This window comes from Sceloporus undulatus, chromosome 1 (genome assembly GCF_019175285.1).
Source record: "Sceloporus undulatus isolate JIND9_A2432 ecotype Alabama chromosome 1, SceUnd_v1.1, whole genome shotgun sequence".
Classification (NCBI taxonomy): domain Eukaryota; kingdom Metazoa; phylum Chordata; class Lepidosauria; order Squamata; family Phrynosomatidae; genus Sceloporus; species Sceloporus undulatus.
In genome coordinates, this window is record NC_056522.1 from 176330383 (window position 1) to 176350684 (window position 20302).

A 20302-nucleotide genomic window follows, 5' to 3' on the forward strand; every position below is an offset into this window, starting at 1 on the left:
CAACAACAACACCAAACAAGGTAAGAGTAAATATTTTTACAGACTTATTGAACAGACTAACTTTAGTTTTAGAAAGTAAATCTACAATTACCAAAGAATCGAATTCATTTATAATTAGATTTGCTCTAATTCAGCTGTTTTAGGGTTAGCTTGTAAATTAATAATCTTCAAATGTCAACATTCTTTGTTAAGCCTGATAAATTCAAGGACAGGCCTGTCAAAACCTGGAATAAAGAAGTATAAAAGACTAGAAATAGTTTTTAATTAGTTAAATACATTAAACATATTTCTAGAAAAAGCTGTTGATTAGAATGTTGGCTCACACACCTTAAGATGCCAACCTGTTCCCACTTTCCATGCTGCTAATAAGGATGTGAACAGATGTTCCATTTATACATTATATGGATATTTATGTAGATACAGAGACATGACACATTGACCTCTGAGTAATTCACTTTATTTGACATCTAACTTGGCTAAGTGGTTATTTTATAATTCCTGTTATCATGATTCACATTTTCAATTAAGTATTTGCTTCAAGCAAAATGCTTTAAATATAAAATGTAATGTTCTGTGTCATTTTAAATGAATACTTGTTTCCAGGCAGAGTCCATTCAAAGTTGCTGCTAGTGTGATCCTATGCATGTCTACTCAAAAGTAAATCTGCTGAGTTCAACTGAACTTACCACCAGGGCCATGCAATCAAAATATCCTGAAAAGTGCACTTTAAATGACATCACAAGGCATTATGCATTTTATATCATTATTTCCATATGCAAATATAGCCATTCTCACCAAGATGAATTTTATCATTTTACTTTTTTATTGTTAAAATCAACACATGCAATAAAAAAGAAACCCCTTACAAGATCACTCTAACTGCAGTTAGCAGTTAACTTTGTCCTGTCACATCAATCACTTATCAGTTGTTCATCTGTGATGACTGATCATTGTAAAAGCATGTCAAAATATTTACCTGACAGTCATATTTGGTCTTCCATTTGCTCAGCACACACTCACTATTTTGCATCAATTCCTAGAGAACAGAAAATAGTGTATAGATAGCTGTACACATTTCACATGTGGTTAAAGTGTTTCTGATTTTCAAGGAGAAAAGATTGTCTGGCATTTTAAACAATGATGCAACTGTTTTGGGTAGCCCACCACACAAAAGCGAATTCATCACCAGGAGGGATGATCTTTTATGAAATTAAAGTTGTTGAAAGAGATCTGAAAACCTGGATTGTGTTTATGCTTAAAAGTTTCTGAAAGGTACCTCTAGCTCCTTAAGTGTGTCTCGCAGCTTTTCCGGACGTTTGTTCTTAAGTACCCAAGGATAATCTCGAGCTAAGAAATGAAATACACATTTGAGATACTGCAACCAATGTAAGATTTTACTTCATATTTCAGTAGTACTTTAAAATTCAATATGTATCATGATAGTCTAAAACTGAAGAACACATAGTGATGAGCATGATTCTGAAATGTGTTTTTTCCAAAATATTATAATTATTATCAGTCTTCTAATAAATATATGTATAGATCAGGATTCCCACCCTATGAAATAGGTTAATTCTAATGATATAAAACAAATTCTCCTGAATTTAACCTATTCCCCCACCTTTTTTTTTTTTTAAAGAACTGATATACTGCAATACTTCAACTGCAATAAGCAGATAATTCTGAACTGGTACTATTGATAACTCTTTTCAAATAATGTTACCTTATTTTAGAATCATATATAACTGAGCTGTCACTAATCAAGCTAAGTAGAGGATATGCCCCTAAAATATGGTTTGGATCTAGGCTACTTGAAATACCATATCTTAGTATATGAGCCTGGTCAAACTCTAAGATGTTTGGGAGAGGCCCTTCTCTCATGCCTTATACCTTCCCAGCCCCATTTGCTGGAAACAAGAGAAACACTCACTTGATGGCTGCACACTTTGGAAATCCCTTCAGATGGGAAGCTAAGGTGCTACCCTCCCTCCTCTAGAAAGTAAAAATTTTCCTATTCTGCCAGGCTTTTAGGAATTGACTGCGATGAGTTTTTAATGGTGTGCTGCTTTCCTGGTTTTTATATTTCTCTTTTAGTTAATTTTAAATGGTTTTTACTTGATGCACTGTTTGTTTTTAAACAGTATCACATACATTTGCCACACGTTATTGATGTTTTTGTATGTTTTTAATCTGTACTGGTTTTACTAATTTATAAGCCACCTTGAATCTCACTACTGAGAGAAACACATGAAAGGCTATGGAACACCCTTAAAGACATGTCACCACATCTGATAGTCCTGATGAGAAATCTATACTTAGGACAAGAGGCTACTGTTAGAACAGAATATGAAGAAACAAAATGGTTCCGAATGGTGTAGAAATCCAATAATACAGCTTAGGTTCTTTCCAACTACAATACTGCAGGCCATCGTCTTTCAACTGAATGGTGCCTAATGATGCATCATCAAGAAAGACTACACCCATGGAGAAATCTGGGCTCATCTCCAGCATGTTCTTGCCCAGTTGCCTCTTCAACAAGAAGCCATGTACTTTTAGGAATATACCTTATATCACTAAGGATGAAGGTTTTAAAACCTAATGAGTATGGCGGTAGATGCCTCTAAGACAGTGATGTCCAAACTCTGGCCCTCCAGGTGTTTTGGACTTCAGCTCTCAGAATCCCAGACCATTAGCCAAGATACACCTTATTGCTGTACATTTTTGGAGCAAGCCTGGCTGTATTTCTGCTGACATGGCCTTTCAGTGGATCTACTCTTAAGGAGTCTTTGTCAGAAAGAATGGCACTGGGGAATCTAAGGAAAACTTACTGTTCATCTTTGAATAAATTTGTTCTTTCTCAGGCTCCCTGGAGGTGATTAAAAAACTCTTCTTCCCCTGAGATGGAATTAATCCTATCAGCTACTTGGCCTGATGAATGCTCCTCCCTCACCCTTGGGCTTGTCTTTACAGCAGAGAAGGTGTTGGGTTTGGAGTTGAAGGGGAGACCATGAACACTTAAAGATGTTTGATTGCACTTTCATATGGAGGTAAGTTGCTGGTGCTGCTAGGGCTAGTCACCTTCCAATGTATAAAATGGCTGCTTCCTCTCTGCAACACAGCCTCTAAGCCAGTGCTACAGTTTGTTACTAGAAAGCCATAGGGACATGGCAATTTGCAATAAATAAGTGGGTTTTGGGTTGCAGTCTGGCCTCGAAAAGGTTCACCATCACTACTCTAAGCTATCCCCCACTTTGTTGCAAATAGGGCAGCTAGGCCACTTAGAAATAGTTCTATGCATGCCTTAGGGCACTGCTTTTAAATACTGGCTCTCTGTGATGTGTCCTATAGGCCAAGGAGGATGAATAACTGCTGCTGGTCTTAGTGCTCCCACTACAAATGTTTTTCCTTTTACATTAATTTCTTTGAAATTGCTATTGTGACCTAAAATGGGAGGCAAGATGACCCATGTCTAACTCTTTCTGAGGCAGGAATTTGAACTGGAGTATCAACGGAAGGCTCTACCTCATCTGGAAATGTCAGAAAGAAGATTGTTTCTTGGTCTCAGAGCTGGAAACTTCCCCACACTAGCTGGTTTCCAAATTCAGCAATCTAGTTTAACATGCAAGATCACACTTACAGTCTATTTCAATAAATGCAGCTGTTCTGTACAAAAACAAATATAGGCTCTTCATATACAGTACACATACGTTATCTAAAAGGCAAATTAAAAAGTACTTTATTGTGACTAAACATTGGCTATGCTCCTGCCCTGTTTCAGCTAAAATATACATGGACAAACATACTAAAATTTCATTTTAGTATGTTTCTCCAAGTATACTTCAGCTAAAACAGCAGTAATACTTGTTGCCATGGGAAATCACTAAAAAGTAAATGCATACAAATTGAAAATAAATTAATAAAAAGTCACTATGGTATCTTTTGAAAAAGCCTAAATGCATCTTTAACACAAATCTCACTTATAGAAGAAGTTAGCATGACTCACCTAAGTCCCACTAATTTGAATGGTTCTAAAATATGTTTTCTCTGAATTCTGCCCCCATAAATCCATATATATGTAAACTGTTGACTGAATGCCTTTCAAATTTAAAGTTTTTTATACATATTGTATAGCTACAGTAAAAGTTGCCTGTAAAGGTCTGTCATGTGCACTTTTCTTCAAAATAATTACTTTTTTTTTTTACCGAACAGGCTTTAATTTTGCATTGAAAACAAGACAGGACAAGGGCTGTTTAATCTTTTTATTTCTAGCTATACTTCTACTTCAGAGAATCTTACCATAAGCTAAACTGCAACTAACAAGGGAAAATATACTGGTATTCATGGTCAAAAGTAAAACAGTCCTTCGTTCCTCCAAGACTATTACCACTGCCACTGATTTTAAAAAGAAAAACCCCACATAACTGTCACATATGATTTACACTTACAGATAATTGGTTTGTATTAACATGAAAACTGAAAATAGTGCTTACACTCTACTAACTGTCGCTTCTGATGCAAGCGGTCAAAATTCAGTTGTGGTTCTAGAAGGGGGAAAAAGTAGAAAAGTTGGATAATGTCCACATTCATTATCAGCAAATGTTAACTGAGATATATTTTTAAATAATACAGAGATTTGATTGAGAAAAAAGTTCTAAAGTCTTTCTTTCCTGGAAGATTAAATTTGCAATGAAATGAGGGTTTACGTGATCGCTACAGAGGGCCAATAATATAGAAATTATTGTCTAATCAGATAGTGAACTGCATCCCAACTAGAAATTGTGTCAGTCTGTCATCAGAGTTGTGGAGGCAGCACAAGATGACCACACACAAGCCACCACTTTAACCTAGACTAAAACAGGAAGTAATTCTAGCTGAACAGACCTTTTGGCCCATCATGAATCTTCTAGGATTAAAAGGATTAATCAGATAAAGAAAATTGATCATTCACTCTAAAATACCTATTTCAAATACCAGGTAAGGAGGACTGAGGAGGTCAACAACAGTGCTGTCCTATGAATTTACAATGCCCTCTGCTGGAGCTCCAATAAATAAAAAATAGCTGGAACACCAAATAGCAATCAAAAATATCACATTACATTGGCTATATTTTTCACAAGGATTAAACTTTTGAAGTGCATTCTGCATTTGTTTGTCTTATGTTTTAAAATAATGCTACTCTACATTCGGCTATAACTAACTCCACAAAAAATCAGGAAGATCAATACCATTCATAAAGCAACATAAACCACAATAATCTATGAAAAAATTTGAAATCCATGGCTAGAATTTTTTTTTATTTCAAGTATTATATCCCGCCTTTCTCTGACAATGGGATTCAAGGCAGGTTGCAATAATTTGAAAATCAGAATTACCCCAAAATAAACAAAACTATGGACAAGATTTCAAAATTTTCAGATCATCAGGGAAGATGTTTTTAAATGGTGGGGAGGAGAAGAGGAAGGCAAAAAAGCTGACTATGCCTGCAGGGTCAGAGCTTTAAGACGAAGTAGACAGATGGAAGAAGACTTAAATACACACAGAGACACATACACTCCACTCCACAAGTTAAATACATTCTATACAGGTTTCAGGCTTTAACTTCGGTTTGGGGAACTCATGTAATGTCAGCACTTTTTTTCTGAAGTCCAGTTAATCATATTTGCCTTCAACAATTAAAAAAATTTCTTAACAGAAAAGAAAAGGAAAAATTATATTCGTGCAATTTTGGAAGTACTGTATACCTTACCTGATTCCTTCTTGTCATAGTAATGATGAATCCCAATGTCTTCGTCTACATAATTAAATAAACATAACACTCAATTAATATCCTAGCATCCAAAAATGGTTAAAATTATTTGAGGTGTTGGGAATTATGTTATGGATGGGGTGGAAATTCAGTGCTTGTAATGGTACAATTATTGGACATTCTCTTTCTTTCTTTTTAACACGGGAATCACTCTTCACATAAAGTACCAAATATCCTTCATCTGGTACATCTGACAGACTTATTCCTCAGTTAATGGTCAAAAACATCTGGGTGGGAGATTCATAAGCAGGCTGTTTGAAGAGATTTTAATTCCAAAACCTCAAGTAGCAAATGGCTGCTAAGGGACCCATTGCTGTAAATTAGAGGCTAGCAATGCAACACAGGTTTAACTTGTATGCACTCTAAGTATCTTCCTTTTTAAAATGCACGCTTTCTTGAATGAAGAGTGCAGAGGGCTAGTGATACAATTGAACAGCCCTAATTTTGCAGAGATTGGTGTGCCTGTACTGTTCTTTCAGAAAGACTTATTCTTTAGAAAATCAATTCACACCAGAGACTAGATTTTTGTTTGTTTGGGAATGCTGGATGGTCAGGAGCTGAATGATAGTACTGGTGGATGAAGAGCAAAGAACTTTTTTTTTTAATATTGCTTGTTTCTGGAAAGAAAGTACAATATACTATATATTCAACTGAATATTCATATGATTTGGTAAAACTCAAGACCTGGCTTGGTAACGCCTACTTTACCTTCAACATGCAATGTATTCTTCAATGACCAAAGGTGCATTTCACACAGAAAGACAGTCATCTGAAACAGCCAACAGCTAATTCTAGAACAAAAATAATAAATACAAAAATGTTAAGCTGGGAAAAAAAGTTTACTGTAGACCGTTTATAAAATCTAAGAGCAATAAAAGTAGTATTTTCTAACAATTTTATAACCATAATGAAACAAGCAGAGATTTTATAAGTCATATTTATGCCTGCTTTTCAAACTTATTTTTCAGTACTCTAACTACAAGCTTGGGGGGGGGTGCAAAGGGGGCTTCTGTATAAAAAGAGCTTACTATCATATTTTGACAGGATCATCAAAAGATGAATAAGGGTTTAATTTGCATGAAGGCCTAGCAAGTTGTTTTTCAAGTTGACATTGTTAACAATGTGGTGGTGGATGGCAAGATATTTAAGAGGTCCAAGTATTCCAGAGTTGACCATGTAGTCAACCAACATATTTAATAACAATACAAAAATGTGTGTTGTTTCATAAAATGCCTCTGGAAACATTATTTTTAGGATACAAAAAAAAAATCAATTCTGGTGCCATCTCTGTAAGAGATCCATGAAAATGAGAGATTGGACTTACAGTAAAGATTCATTCAGGGATGGCAGGAGGATCAATCTACTACGATTGGGTTCTCCGCATATGTCAGCCAGTATTGCAGGAGTCCACGTCCCCCCCATCATTCTGACAGTTACTGCCATTGGACTCCTGCCCTCCTCAGCTAGTTTGATTAGCCAGCCCAACCCCTGCTCTATCTTTTAATCTAATCTTGGGTGGATGTGGATTGATCCTCCTGCCATCACTAAATGAATCTTCATGGTAAATCCAATCTCTCAATCACAGTATGGCAGGAGGAGCAATCCACTACAATTGGACATACCCAAGCCCCTTTCTCTGGGTGGGCCTAATTTTGATAAACAACAGACTGCAACACAGTTTTGTCAAATATAGCCTGTGAAGAATGATATTTATCAATGTTATCGTGGCGAATAAATCTTGATGGTTCAGACAATTCAGCTGCCTCACACACCTCTCAATGAAGAAGATATCGCCTACGCTTTGGCAGCAGTCATCACCCTTGTCTATACATGGTACAGTCCGCCCTATACACAGGGGATCCATTCTGGATTCCCCTGCATATGGGAAAAATAGGGTATGCTCAAGCCCCATAGGGAAGAATTAGGCACATGCACGTGGCGACGCACGGGGCGCATGGCGCGGGTACACACCTCGTTACTTCTAATGGGGCTTGCCTTCTGTTTAAGCTCAAAGCCGTGGAAGGCAAGTCTGCCTATGAGGAGGGCTGACTGTATGTATGTATGTGTGTGTGTGTGTGTGTGTGTGTGTGTATATATATATATATATATATATATATATCTTTTCCCAATCAAAGCAAAGATAAATATATGGTTATAACCCACCCTTCAGCCCTAAAGGTTATCAGAGCACTTTAAGATTATTATTTTTAATTAGACGGTTTTAACATCAAGCATGTGTCATCTGGATGTTTTGTATTTATCATCCTCTAATTTGCAAAGATTTGGATTCATATATAAAGGAGATCATTCAGACACTCTTTTCACCAAAGTTATATCCACCAGGAATGCTACTTTGTAAGAATTCATTCTTAATGTAGCTTCCCCCCATGTTTCAAATGGACACCTTGTTAACCCGTTAAGCAATAAATTTAATCTCATGCAGTGAATCTGTGCCATGTTGGGACAGATATTAAATTGCTTCTCCTGCCATACCACAAATTATTTTCTTCATATCAGTGTTGCCCAAAGGTACTCCAATAGTTAGTTCCTATTAGAAAACACTCACTAAATCAGTAAAATTTAGATAAGTGATGGTAAGTTGTCATTGTTTCTTTGGCCAAATATAAGCACAGGCTCTCCCGGCAGGGTACTGTGTTAGTGAGCAGGTGAGGAAAAATGGGTGCTGGGGTGGAATAGCTGTAGCATATAAAGACTATTTTAACCTGACCAAATTACCTATTAGGGAGCTGAACCAGATTCAACGTGTATACCTAATCTTGAAGACCAGAGATGGACTGGAGATTCTGTAAGTGGTATTATAGTGGGCAATTTTATTTTGGGGAATTTGATGATATGTATACTTTGATTGAATGTATAAATTTTGGGCCTATGAACCATAACAAAATATGATTGACTGGCTGACTATCAGACTCCCTGGCTGAACTCACAAAACTGGTTTCAGAATTGGTGTTGAAGTCACCCAGACTTTTTCATGTTGGCGGGCTATTTCAGCATCTTATTTGAGACCAGTCTATCAGGTGCAGCTCAGGAGTTCCTGGCATCCTTGTCAAACATGGGCCTCTCCTAACTGGTTTTAGGGCCCACACATTCAGTAGGTCACACTCTTGAAGCTGTTCTCACCCCAGAGCCTACAGATCTGTGGGTGGAGATTATTAATACCTCTGGTTGTCATGGCCAAATTTAGTATCACAGCTACTATCTGTACCTCAATTAAAATGGTCCACCCTCAAAGGCTAATGTATCCTTCAGAATTCCAGAAAGACTTTGAGGGTTTTATGGCTGGCACTACTGATGATCCTGTTAAATCCTTGGTCAATAGATGGAATCAAGATTTAACTAGGGCTATTGACATGATAGCTCCCAAATGTCATCCCCAACCCGTTACTAATCAGGCTTCTTGTTATACAAGGGGCCTCGTGGAGCTGAAACAGGAAGGACAACCTGATTTATATCTGACATGATATGATATAAAGAATATCTTTGTTTCTATAAGGTCTCAGAGTGTGCAGTGAAGAAAGCCATCTCTGCATATATAGCTGCTGCAAACACCTTCTCCCATACAATCTGCCCCATGAATTCAAGTCCTCTGAGAGACATCTACTTCCGTCAGCCAAAACTAGACTGACTGTAAACCAAAGGATGTTTTCTTCATCTGCCCTTTCAGAAAAAATGTGATAGCAACTACACTCACTAAATTCAAGGTAGAAATCCTAGACGTCTTCAGTTTATCTTTATTGCAATGAATATAGAAGCATTTTATTTTGAAAACTTTAGAATTAATACTATCAATGCTATTGCTAATTAGATATAATGCATATAATGCTTGCACACCTCTCTTAAATTTGAAATACAGAGCAATGAGACTTTAAGGCTTTTTTCTTCATCATCAATTTATCCTTCATCAAGCAATGCTTCTCCTGGAAGCAGACACAATAGCTCACATTTCAGACTCTGAGATAAGTGTTGGATCTAATCAGACACACTATTATGAAGAGATAGGATAGGTGTTGATGATAGAGAAAACAGAGACCTACCACTTTTAATTATACAAACCATAGACAAATAACATTTACCAATAGGGAACAGAAGTGAAAATTCAGCACCAAGAGGCATTATTGCTAGGATAGTTTATCAAACTGCTGACTTTTAGTGGCAAAATGTCACAACAAAAACATCAACAGTTCAGTTTACTGTCCTCGGTCCTGGTGTCACCACAGAAAGGTATCAACTTGCTTAATATATCACCAAAATATAAACAATCATATAATAGAATTGACTGAATGTCAGAACCATGCATGCATGGATTCTGTCAGAGTTCTGAATATGTGATTAATAGATGGAGGACAGTTGTTTTTTCAATTAATAAAATATGTTATATGCTTCCTTGTTAGCTTACTCGCTTGGGGGCTGATGGGTAGGTTAACAGTTGGCTTATGGGTAAGTGGATAGCTAGTTGGCATATGGGGGATGGGATGTGCAGGTGACTAGGATAGTTTTGGGAATGATAGGTCTGGAATGCATGAGACGTGGTCTGCATCAGATTGGTGTCTGGAAGTAACAGAAAGGGGGTGGTGTTGGGACGTAGAGAAATGCGCTCATATCCACTACAACCACGTGCAGAGTTGATCCATGCAGGCACCATGTCATGAGAAGGCTCTTGGAGAGATGTCTGCAAAGGCTTCTGGCTGAGAAGGAAAAATTCCTCCCACGCAGGCTGACCAGTCTTGAGCTCCCAGCTTGAAAAAATAACACTGCTGGACAGAAAGGCTCTCTCAAACAAGATGCCTTTAATCATTTGTTGCAAGCTATTGGCAAGAACGCACAGAGTATCAGACAGCCATCTTGGATACTCACAGCTCTATATGCAGACAAAGTGCTTTGCCAGTCACTGACCACAATTACTCAACAATGGAGATGGTCACCTTCTCCCTTATATAGATGGTCTTCTGTGAACTCATGTGAAAGCCATGCCACCAATGAAACCTTGCTGGTTTCATCCCCAGTGCATGTTGCATCATACTGTCTCCCATGATGCACCCCTTCACTGACTTCACCTACTTGCATGTTGCATCAGATGTCCCATGATGCACAGCTTCCAAAAGCTGATTCATGCACACCTGCCAACTGAACTGTAGTAACTTCTGCTCCAGTTCCACCTCGTGGCCACATCCATGTCATTTCCAGGCCAAGTGTGCCACATGGTCCTGACAGGTGGATGGTGGAAATGCCTGAGTCTGAAAGAGAGAGAGAGTTGGTGGGAAGGCTGGGAAAGGGGGCTGGCTTGTAGAGGGGCTTAAGCTATGGGAATTGGAGGGAGGTGCTAGTTTTGGTGCCAAATGGTGTTGGGGTGGAGTTTGGATTTTGGTTTTTTTAATATACTATTTGGCTGTTGAGGGGGGCAGTTTTGGCTTAAATGCTGACTGGTGAATTACTGATTATGTGTATTCGTCGCTGTTTCAAAACCCTGGCCTCCTTGATGCATATTGGTTCTGAGTTTACTCAAGTCTGACACTTGGGTTCTATCTGCACTGCAGAAATAATGCAGTTTGACACTGCTTAAGTACCATGGCTGAATGTTATGGAAACCTGGGATTTGTAGTTTTGTGGGGCATCAGAGCTCTCTGGCAGAGAAGGCTAAAGATCTCACAAAATACAAATCTCAGGATTCCATAGCATTGAGCCAAGGTAGTTAAAGCGGTGTCAAACTGAATTATTTCTGAGGTGCAGGATGCAGCCATTATCTACTAAGCATAGCAGAATCAAATACTTATTTCTAATATTAACTGAAATATTTCTACTGTACTCTTCATTCAAAATATGTTTAGTTTTGCAGTCTTATTCCTTTCCCCCTTAAATCCAATTTCTAGCTGCTCATTAAAAGGTAGGAAGCAGGATCCTTAAAAACTTGTTAATCCATCTGTTCAGAAAACAAAAACACCAACTCTTTGCTTAAAACTGTGGCACATAAGCCAAATTAACAATATGGTAGTGAAGACAGAGGTCTGCAAAAATTTAAATGTTTGCTAACATTTGCTTTGTAAATGTCTTCTTTAAAAGCATCTATCAATGGCTATACAACTTAACATACTGTATATTGATTTTAAAGCCACAGTGAAACTCACATTGTCAGGAAAAGGCCTAACGATGGCCTGTATAATAATCTCAGGAAGAAACACATTATCTGATAACCTAAGAATTGTGGCTGCAAATCACACACTGTAAACTTATTTCCATTTGCTGAGTTGTTTCATGCTCCACTGAATTAATTCTTCACATTTTTAAAAACTCTGGAAATAAGTCCTATCTTGTGCAATTACAAGTGGTCATGTAATAACTATAGAGCTTTCAATTTTAAGACATTTGCATGTATAACACTAACAAAATAATATGATACACTTAGCATTTCCTTTTGGGATAACATGTGGGCTGAAAATGCTCCAACACTTTACATGTGATGTACTGAACAGATTCCAGGTTCCTAAATCAATTAATACAGGACACCAAATATCAAATCATGGGAGTTATTTCATGAAACCATTGGAAATAACTGTTGCCCTGTTTTGAGAGTAGTTTTTTGAGCACCTGGCTCTTTTTACGGCTTTCTGCTAGTACTAGTACTTAAAGTGTAAATTGGTTTGAGTCGCTCACTGACAGCTAAAAGTAGAGATTTCAAAACAGTAAAATCTATGTGATATGTTCATATCTCATAACTATGTGATACACTCACATCTCATTATTCTTGTGTATGCATGGAAAGCAGTATTCTGCAACTGCTTCAGGATGTCTTCAAGGGGTGAAGAGTATTATTGGAAGAGTATTCCAATAATCCAGTTGGGAATTTAGCAGAAATGCCCTTGTGCTAACTACTGTCACCAGTTATTTTGTTCAGGAACAACCAGAGCTGGCCATAAGCACTCCCTGCCACTGCGAAAACACAGGCCTCCAATAACAATTTAGAACTCATTATACTCTATCAAGGGTTATGCTACACTATTTAGAGGCTGTAAATCTAATACCTGGACCTAGAAACCACCACTCCACAGAGCGTTCATTTTATCAGGATTATCTGCAGTTAATCCATTAATCCAGCCCACCAATAGCTCCAGGCACTGGACTAGTATTGCCCAGCCTCTCCTCAGTAAGATGGAACACAGAGAGAGAGAACACAGCCATGTGTTACTTATGCTGACATCATGCTTCAAATGACATCCCACCAGCAGTTTCATATAGATCAGCGCTTGCCAACATGCAGCCCCCAGTGCTGTTTTTGTGGCCTTGGCCCTTTAGTCCTCCCCAGACAGCTTTTTTTCTGGCAAAAAGAGTGTGATCTGTTGCTCTCAGAAACCTCCAGGAGTGGAAATACAGCTTTTAAAAAGATGGGAAAGGAGAAATTGTGTCAGAGGAAGTCATGAAAAATTGACAAGATGACTTCCAATATATAAAATAACTGGATACAGTGGAGCAATGGTGTGAATGAACATCACTTTCCTAAATACTAAAAAAATATGAGCACCAGCATAGTGTAGTGGTTTGAGTGCTGAACTATGACTAAACTATGGAGACCTGGGTTCAAATCCCAGCTCGGCCATGTAAACCCACTAGGTGACTCTGGACAAGTCACACTCTCTCAGCCCCAGAGGATGACAATGGCAAACCTCCTCTGAAGAAACATACCAGGAAAATCCCATAATATGTTCACCTGAGGGTTGGCATAAATTGGAAATAACTTGAAGGCACTCAATAATAGCAAATACTAAAATATAATGTAATGCAGTGTGCAACAGTATCATAATACGTTGCTGCAAGCTGAACAATTTTGGGCACTATTCATCACCATTTTATTTGAAAAAAGGCTAGATAAATGTTTCCATGTAGGGTAATAGTGGAAACTGTGGGGCTCGACAGACCACCCCAAAGGGGCAGTCTAGAGCCGCTCATTTTTCATCCAGAGGGAGCCTGCAGCAACCAAACCGCATGGGCTCCCTCTGTGCCCAAAAGAACCCGCGTGTGGGCACCGCCATCAGTGCACCATTGCTCACTGTGTCACGTCAATGATGAAAGTGCGGTGCCCTGAGGTGCAGACGCAGTGCTGTGCTTGCGTCATCATGGTGGCATCCGTATGGACGGGAGGCCGCCATTATGGCAGCGTTCATACAGACTAGGTTTCGGGAGCATGCGCTGCATGCTCCCGAATCCTAAAATCGGCACAGACGTGCCACTTCCCACCTGTCTGTCTCAGGCCTCTGTGACCTTTCAAATGTTCTTAACTTTCATGAGCCTTAACTCAGTGAATGGAGAGGAATGCTTGCAGCTACAGTTTTGGAAGGCCACACAATCCCCACCTCAAGATGTGATAGATGTGACAATGGCCGCTGCCCTACTACAATATTTATGCAGTTTGACCCTGTAACTGTCTTGGCTTCATCCTATGAAATCCTGGTACTTGTAGGTAGTTGTAGCACAAGTGCTCTCTGATAGAGAAGACTAAACATCTCATAAAACTACAAATTACACAATTCTATAGCATGTAGTTATAGTAGTTAAAGCAAGGTCAAATTGCATTCAGTAGTTTGAAGCAGACCTAGTATATCCTGATTTCAGTAAGGATTTTGACAAGTTCCCCCATTATATTCTTGCAGACAAGCTAGTGAAATGTGGGTAGACAATGCAACTGTTAGGTAGATTTGCAATTGGTTGACTGGCCAAACCCAAAGGGCGCTCAAAAACGGCTCCTCTTCATTCTGGAGAGAAATGACCAGTGGTGTAACTAGGGATTTGTCCTGGTCCTCATCCGGGAATGCTGCCAACACAGACACTCACATGGCTTATAAGGGCCTGCTGGGCAAGATAAACACGCCGAGCTGCCAGAAGCAGTTCCTCCTCAATGCCAAACGATGACCAATAGAATAAGCCACTAACCAGTCCATTGGCAACTTGCGACATCACAACGATCCCACAAGAACCACCTGCTTTTTGCGGGTTCTTCTTGCTGCGCCAGGGAACCGTGTGGTTTGTCTGCTGCAGTTCCCTCATGCAGCAAAGAAGGGCGGCGGCAGACCGCCCTTTTGGGCAGTCTGTAAAACGCCTATGTCTCCCAAGTCTGGCACTTCTACTGGGGCAAGGCTGGGCTGCTGAGCCCCAGGCTCCACTGGAGAAGACCCCACAGATCTAGGGTCTGGCTGAGCCAAATCCACTGGGGCTGGGAAAGCAGAGTTGGGGCCTGGCAGGGCAGAACTGGGGCCTGGTACAGCCTCTGGTTCCTCCTGCACCCGAGGAGCCGAGTCCTCGTCCTCGTCCTCCTCGTGGCTGGCCATGACAGTCTTGGTGTTGTTTAACAACTTTATACATGTCTTAGATTATGGAATATAATATATATCAGATCTGCAGTAAACACCAAATTAGGAGGGTTAGTGAATACCTCAGAGGACAGGATCAAAATTCAAAATGGCCTTCACAGATTGCAGAGCTAGGCCATAACATAATGAATTTTGACAGTGATAAATGTTAGGTAATTTAGCCAGGAAAAATGAAATATACAAATATAGAATAGGTAACAATTTGCTTGAAAGTGGTACATGTGAAAAGAATCAAGGGGTCTTAGAAGATCACAAACTGAGTCAACAGCAGCAAAAAAGTCAATGCAGCAACAGAAGAATAGTGTCCAGATCAAGGGAATCAGTAGTACAAATTTATTCTGCTTTGGTTAGACATTATCTGGCATACTGTGTCCAGTTCTGGGCACTCAGTTTGGGTGACTGAGATGATCAAAGGTCTGGAGTACAAGAATTAAAAGCTACAACTTAGTTGGGCATATTTAGCTTGCAGAAGATATGACTGAAAAGTGATTATGCCATCTTTAAATACCTGAAGTGATGACATGGAGAAAACAGAGCCAGCTTGTCTTCTATTGCTCCAGAAACTAGAACACAAGGTAATAGATGCAAATTATAGAAAAGAGACTCCACCTAAACATCAGGAAGAACTTCTTTTCTTAACATCTTTTTGACAGTGGAATAGTCTGTCTCAAAGGTGTCTGACTCTCCTTCTTAGGAGGTTTTTAAATAGAGGTTGGATAGCGATCTCTCAGAGGAGAGTTTTAGCTGTGTATTCTTACACTTCAGGGAGGTGGGCTAGATGGCCCTTATGGTTCCTTCTAACTCTCTCATTCATTGCTTCCTGCCAGTACCTATTCAGACCACTAATCAACAAAGTTTTGTATTCTAGTACATTCATACTTTGGTTAAACTACATTTAAAGTCATCTCTTAACTAACATAAATAGTGATAGGATTAAGCAAAGGATAAACTTCAGGTAATACCATTTTTTAAGATGACATATTCAATTATGTATCTGTTTCACCTGACAATATTACTAAAGTGTTTAATCAACACCAGAAGTAATTTCAAAGCATGAAAAGTTAAAGAGGTCACAGAGGACAAAAATTCAAAATTACTAGAATCCGAACCACACAAAACACAAAAATCATATTCGTTTTTTTGTTAGAGACCATTAATGCTATGCAGAATACCTGCTAGTAGATGAATGATTCAAACAAAAGACACACAGTAAAACCATAAAATATGAAATACCATCTTTTTTGAAGAATAGTTTTAAACATCACAATTACTTATCAACATCTCAGGTTACAAGTTCATACATTTTCAAAGATGTGATTACAGTAGAAAAGAATAAAGACAATATAAATTCATTTCTAATAGTTTAAGACAGATAAAACTAAATATAAATTATCAAGCCAGTTTATCTATTTATTCAATCAGTTTATAGTAGCAGGCAAAGTAAATATTAACTTTGCCACAGTCATATTTATAATCATGTTACTATACTTCTTGCTGATCAGAATGTTTGTATATAAATGGTACAGCCACTTGAGATGCTTTAGTTCCCAATGAAGTCAAGTATCCGGGCTTAAAGCAGATTATGGTTGTAATACATTTTCCTGATGTACAAAAAAAGAAAGAAAGAAAAGAAAAGAAAAAGAAATTTCCTTGGAATATTTTATTTCAAGCTGCATTCACTAAATCAGGAAATAATTACAATGCCTATGTCCCAGTCTTTCCCTTTGCAGGAAATACAAACAAGAAATAATCCTTTTCTGCTTTTGTATTCCTTTCTGATCTTCAAACAGGATTATATGTTTTTTTTAAAAAATTCAGATATGCCTACCTCCTCTGAAAGAAAGAAAAGACCCATCAGTTTTACACTACAATAATTTAAGATTGCAGTGCTACATGTATAGGTTTATTATGTGTCCTTGTATAGATAGAAAGGACAAAAAGGCTTTGAAGAAACATGTGTACTTATTCAACTATTTCAATAATCAAAATCAAACAAGTAAATAATTAAGTGCCAGAAATAAAGAGGTATTTGCATAAACGTAGATGAGCATCAGCTGTTTTTCTGTCTGCACTTTCAGTGTGTTCCTTTAAAAAAATTCTGTTTTTCTTAATGGCTCAAGTTAAACTCCTTCCTTCTGACTCTAAAAATAGTACTTTTCATAGAGGACTTTAAAAATACCTGACTATGGCCTGTTACAGACTGCCAAAATAAAGCTGCTTCAGGTCTCTTTGGAGGTATGCTATTTAAATGATGCATGCATCCTAAGAATCCGGAAGCTGCACCAAAGCTGCACTCCAGTGCTTAGGAATGGAGTGTGGCTTTGGCGCGACCTCCGGACTCTTAGGACCCATGCATCATTTAAATAGCATACCTCCAAAAAGACCTGAAGCAGCTTTATTTTGGCAGGCTGGGAACAGGCCTATGCTTACTCTATACAAAGTTCTGGTTCTGACTGGAAGGATATGCATAGTGTTGGGTTTTGCTTTGTTTCTGGAAGCCTGAGACTAGCAATACTGAAGCTTTGTCCTGCAGTAATTATCTACACACACCCCAAAATAAATAAATAAAAATATACAAATTCACACCAAAATCCCACTGAAAATGAAAGTTTAAATCAACTGAAGTGCACATGAGTACCACTGGAATAAGACCAATATTAGAAGTAGCAGATTTACAGGAGTAGGCAACTGTGGAAGATTGAGGCCACATTTGTCCTCAAGGAGACCTTGCAGGGATAGATTTCCATAGTTCTTACATTTTTGTGCACCTTTCCAGAACACTGTTTTGTTTAAATTTTGAGTACCGAAAGTGAATGGTGCTATACCATTGATTAGCTGTACTTATTAGAGGATATCAAGAGAGCCATTTGCTTCATTATAGCCACCTGTGGAAGCTGTTGAGAAGCCCTTCTAGACAGTGGAAATGCGTGCATGCCAACCTAATGGTGCAGAAAGTCTTCATGATGAGGAGAAAAGTCACCAGGAATCTGGGGAATTTGTAAGACACTATATAATGGAATAAGCACACACAGCAGGAGACTAGTGAACAATGAGTCATGACTGTGGCATCTGAAGTGATCTGATGTAACCATATTTTATCAGACTAACAGACATTTATGTTTGTTTGGTTTTTATGTCTAAAAACTCCATGCCAGTGATACTTTGGCACGAAGAGAAATGACACATTTTATAATGCCATTCACTGTCACACTGAATATCATCTTCACCTATACATGCTTGCATTCTGAGGAAAGCACTGAAGGCCTTAATTCTATGCCTGTACATAAGAGCAATTCGGTTGCAAGGCACGAGATGTGTAGCTTTCTCATCAGTGTCTCTCCATTTGTGGAACTCTATTTCAAATGATGCCAACCAGCTTATCAATATAGACTTTCAAACATGTTCTAAAGACTCATTGGGCCCATACAGACAGGCCAAAATAAAGCTGCTTTGGGTCACTTTGGAGTTATGCTGTTTAAATGCTGCATGCATCCTAAGAGGCCAGAAGCTGTGCTAAAGCTATGCTGCAGTCCTTTATTTTTTAAAAATTATTTTTGGCAGACAATGTGCATGTTTTTTGCTACAGGTAGATAGACATATAGATAGAATGTGGCTGCCTGCCTGTTCACTTTCCCTTTCATTTCCTTGCTTCCAGCAACAAGGCACTTTGCTGGAGGCTTTTTTTCTTTGCGAATGCTGCAATGCGAATGTTACAAACGTTTCTCTTTCCAATTTGGCAAAATAATACAGAATGCTTTTGCTACTTTCTCTATGGAATTCAGGGGTAGCTGAAGGAAAGCAAAGGATGCATGGCATCCTTTTCTGGCATTCCGAGGTGAGGAATTTATTATTATTATTATTATTATTATTATTATTATTATTATTATTATTACATGTGTATGAGGCACTCTGGGGTGATAAGGAGGGATGATGCAGAGATGGCATTAGATTGCATTTTGTGGTTGAAAATGGGGCCAAGGGAAGATCCATAACCTGCAGTGACCCAAATACCCACAACATACACACACACAGAGGAGGTTTTTAAATTTGACAAAATATGCGCATACTGGCGCCTGGTTTTTTTAAAAAAAAGGAGGAGGGAAAGGGGGAATTCACACATCCGGTGGCCCAATCGCTGTAAGAAACGTCGCCTTGAGGAAAGCGGAAGAGAATTTGGATGACAGCAAAGGAGCCTTTTTTAAAACTGGTTTGGCAAATGAGAACTCTCCCCAGAGCTGCATGGCACTCAGGGTTAAATTACTCTGAGGTAAATAGTGGGCACTTGCCTCCGGAGAGATTGGGGGGGGGGAGGGCATCCGAATCTACCCAGTTCCATCCAGCGCAAATAGCTCAGTATGAACGGGGCCTCAGTTTGGATTCCATTTGTTCATTTATAAGGATTTCTTTAAAATATATCCTTGAATTTTTTGTGGGTTTTTCGGGCTATGTGGCCATGTTCTAGAAGAGTTTCTTCCTGAGGTTTCAGCAGCATCAGCATTCTCTGAATATGCCAGCCACAAATGCTGGTGAAGCATCCTGAAGAAACTTACAAATTTACATCTGAATAATATCTTGTAAGAAACGACATAATTACTCACCAGCTCCTCTGGTCTGTCTTCACTGTTTACTTTTGCCTTTTATATATTTGTTATTTTTATTTGTCTTGATAGGATAGGAAAATCTAATTGTCTTTTGTCATGCTTCACTATGTTTTGATATAACATGGAGGCATAAATTAGTGGCATATTGGAGTTGTAAATGCAATTATTTTGTTTACAACATTTATGTTTCGCGGTTATACACATAGACTCCAAAGCATTTTCTGGCTACAAAGCACGTGTGACTTAGGCCAAAAACAGTCAGCCCTACAGGGGTGGCTGCATCAAGGCCACAGCAACCGCATGCCGCAGTTCCAATCTGTCCTTTCCCCAGCAGAAAAAGGATCGGCAGAAACCTTTGTGGCCACAGCGGCTTTTCTTTGGTGCATGGAATCTAAACATTACACTGCTGTACATTTCGTAACTATGTACACTTAACTATGCATGATCTAGGATACTGACTCCTGGAATTCACCTTAAACTCGAGGCAGAAACAAGCTCTGTCTCAACTCCCAAGCCAT

At 38.7% G+C, this 20302-nt stretch overlaps 1 protein-coding gene across 3 annotated transcripts in view; it reads right to left on the reverse strand.

The window, feature by feature from the left end:
• Positions 1-20302, reverse strand: part of LOC121924095 (WD repeat containing planar cell polarity effector) — a 195982-nt gene that overhangs the window by 141009 nt on the left and 34671 nt on the right. For 2 of the 3 annotated variants that reach the window (XM_042455221.1, XM_042455203.1), the window contains exons 3-7: positions 6515-6597; positions 5747-5791; positions 4491-4541; positions 1277-1347; positions 977-1036 (exon numbers count right to left, since the gene is read on the reverse strand). In XM_042455221.1, the coding sequence (XP_042311155.1) occupies positions 977-1036; positions 1277-1347; positions 4491-4541; positions 5747-5791; positions 6515-6575 (288 nt within the window). In that variant the 5' untranslated portion in view covers positions 6576-6597. Of the gene's footprint in view, positions 1-976; positions 1037-1276; positions 1348-4490; positions 4542-5746; positions 5792-6514; positions 6598-10681; positions 10795-20302 lie in introns of those variants that run through there. The other variant, XM_042455212.1, reaches the window with a different exon arrangement.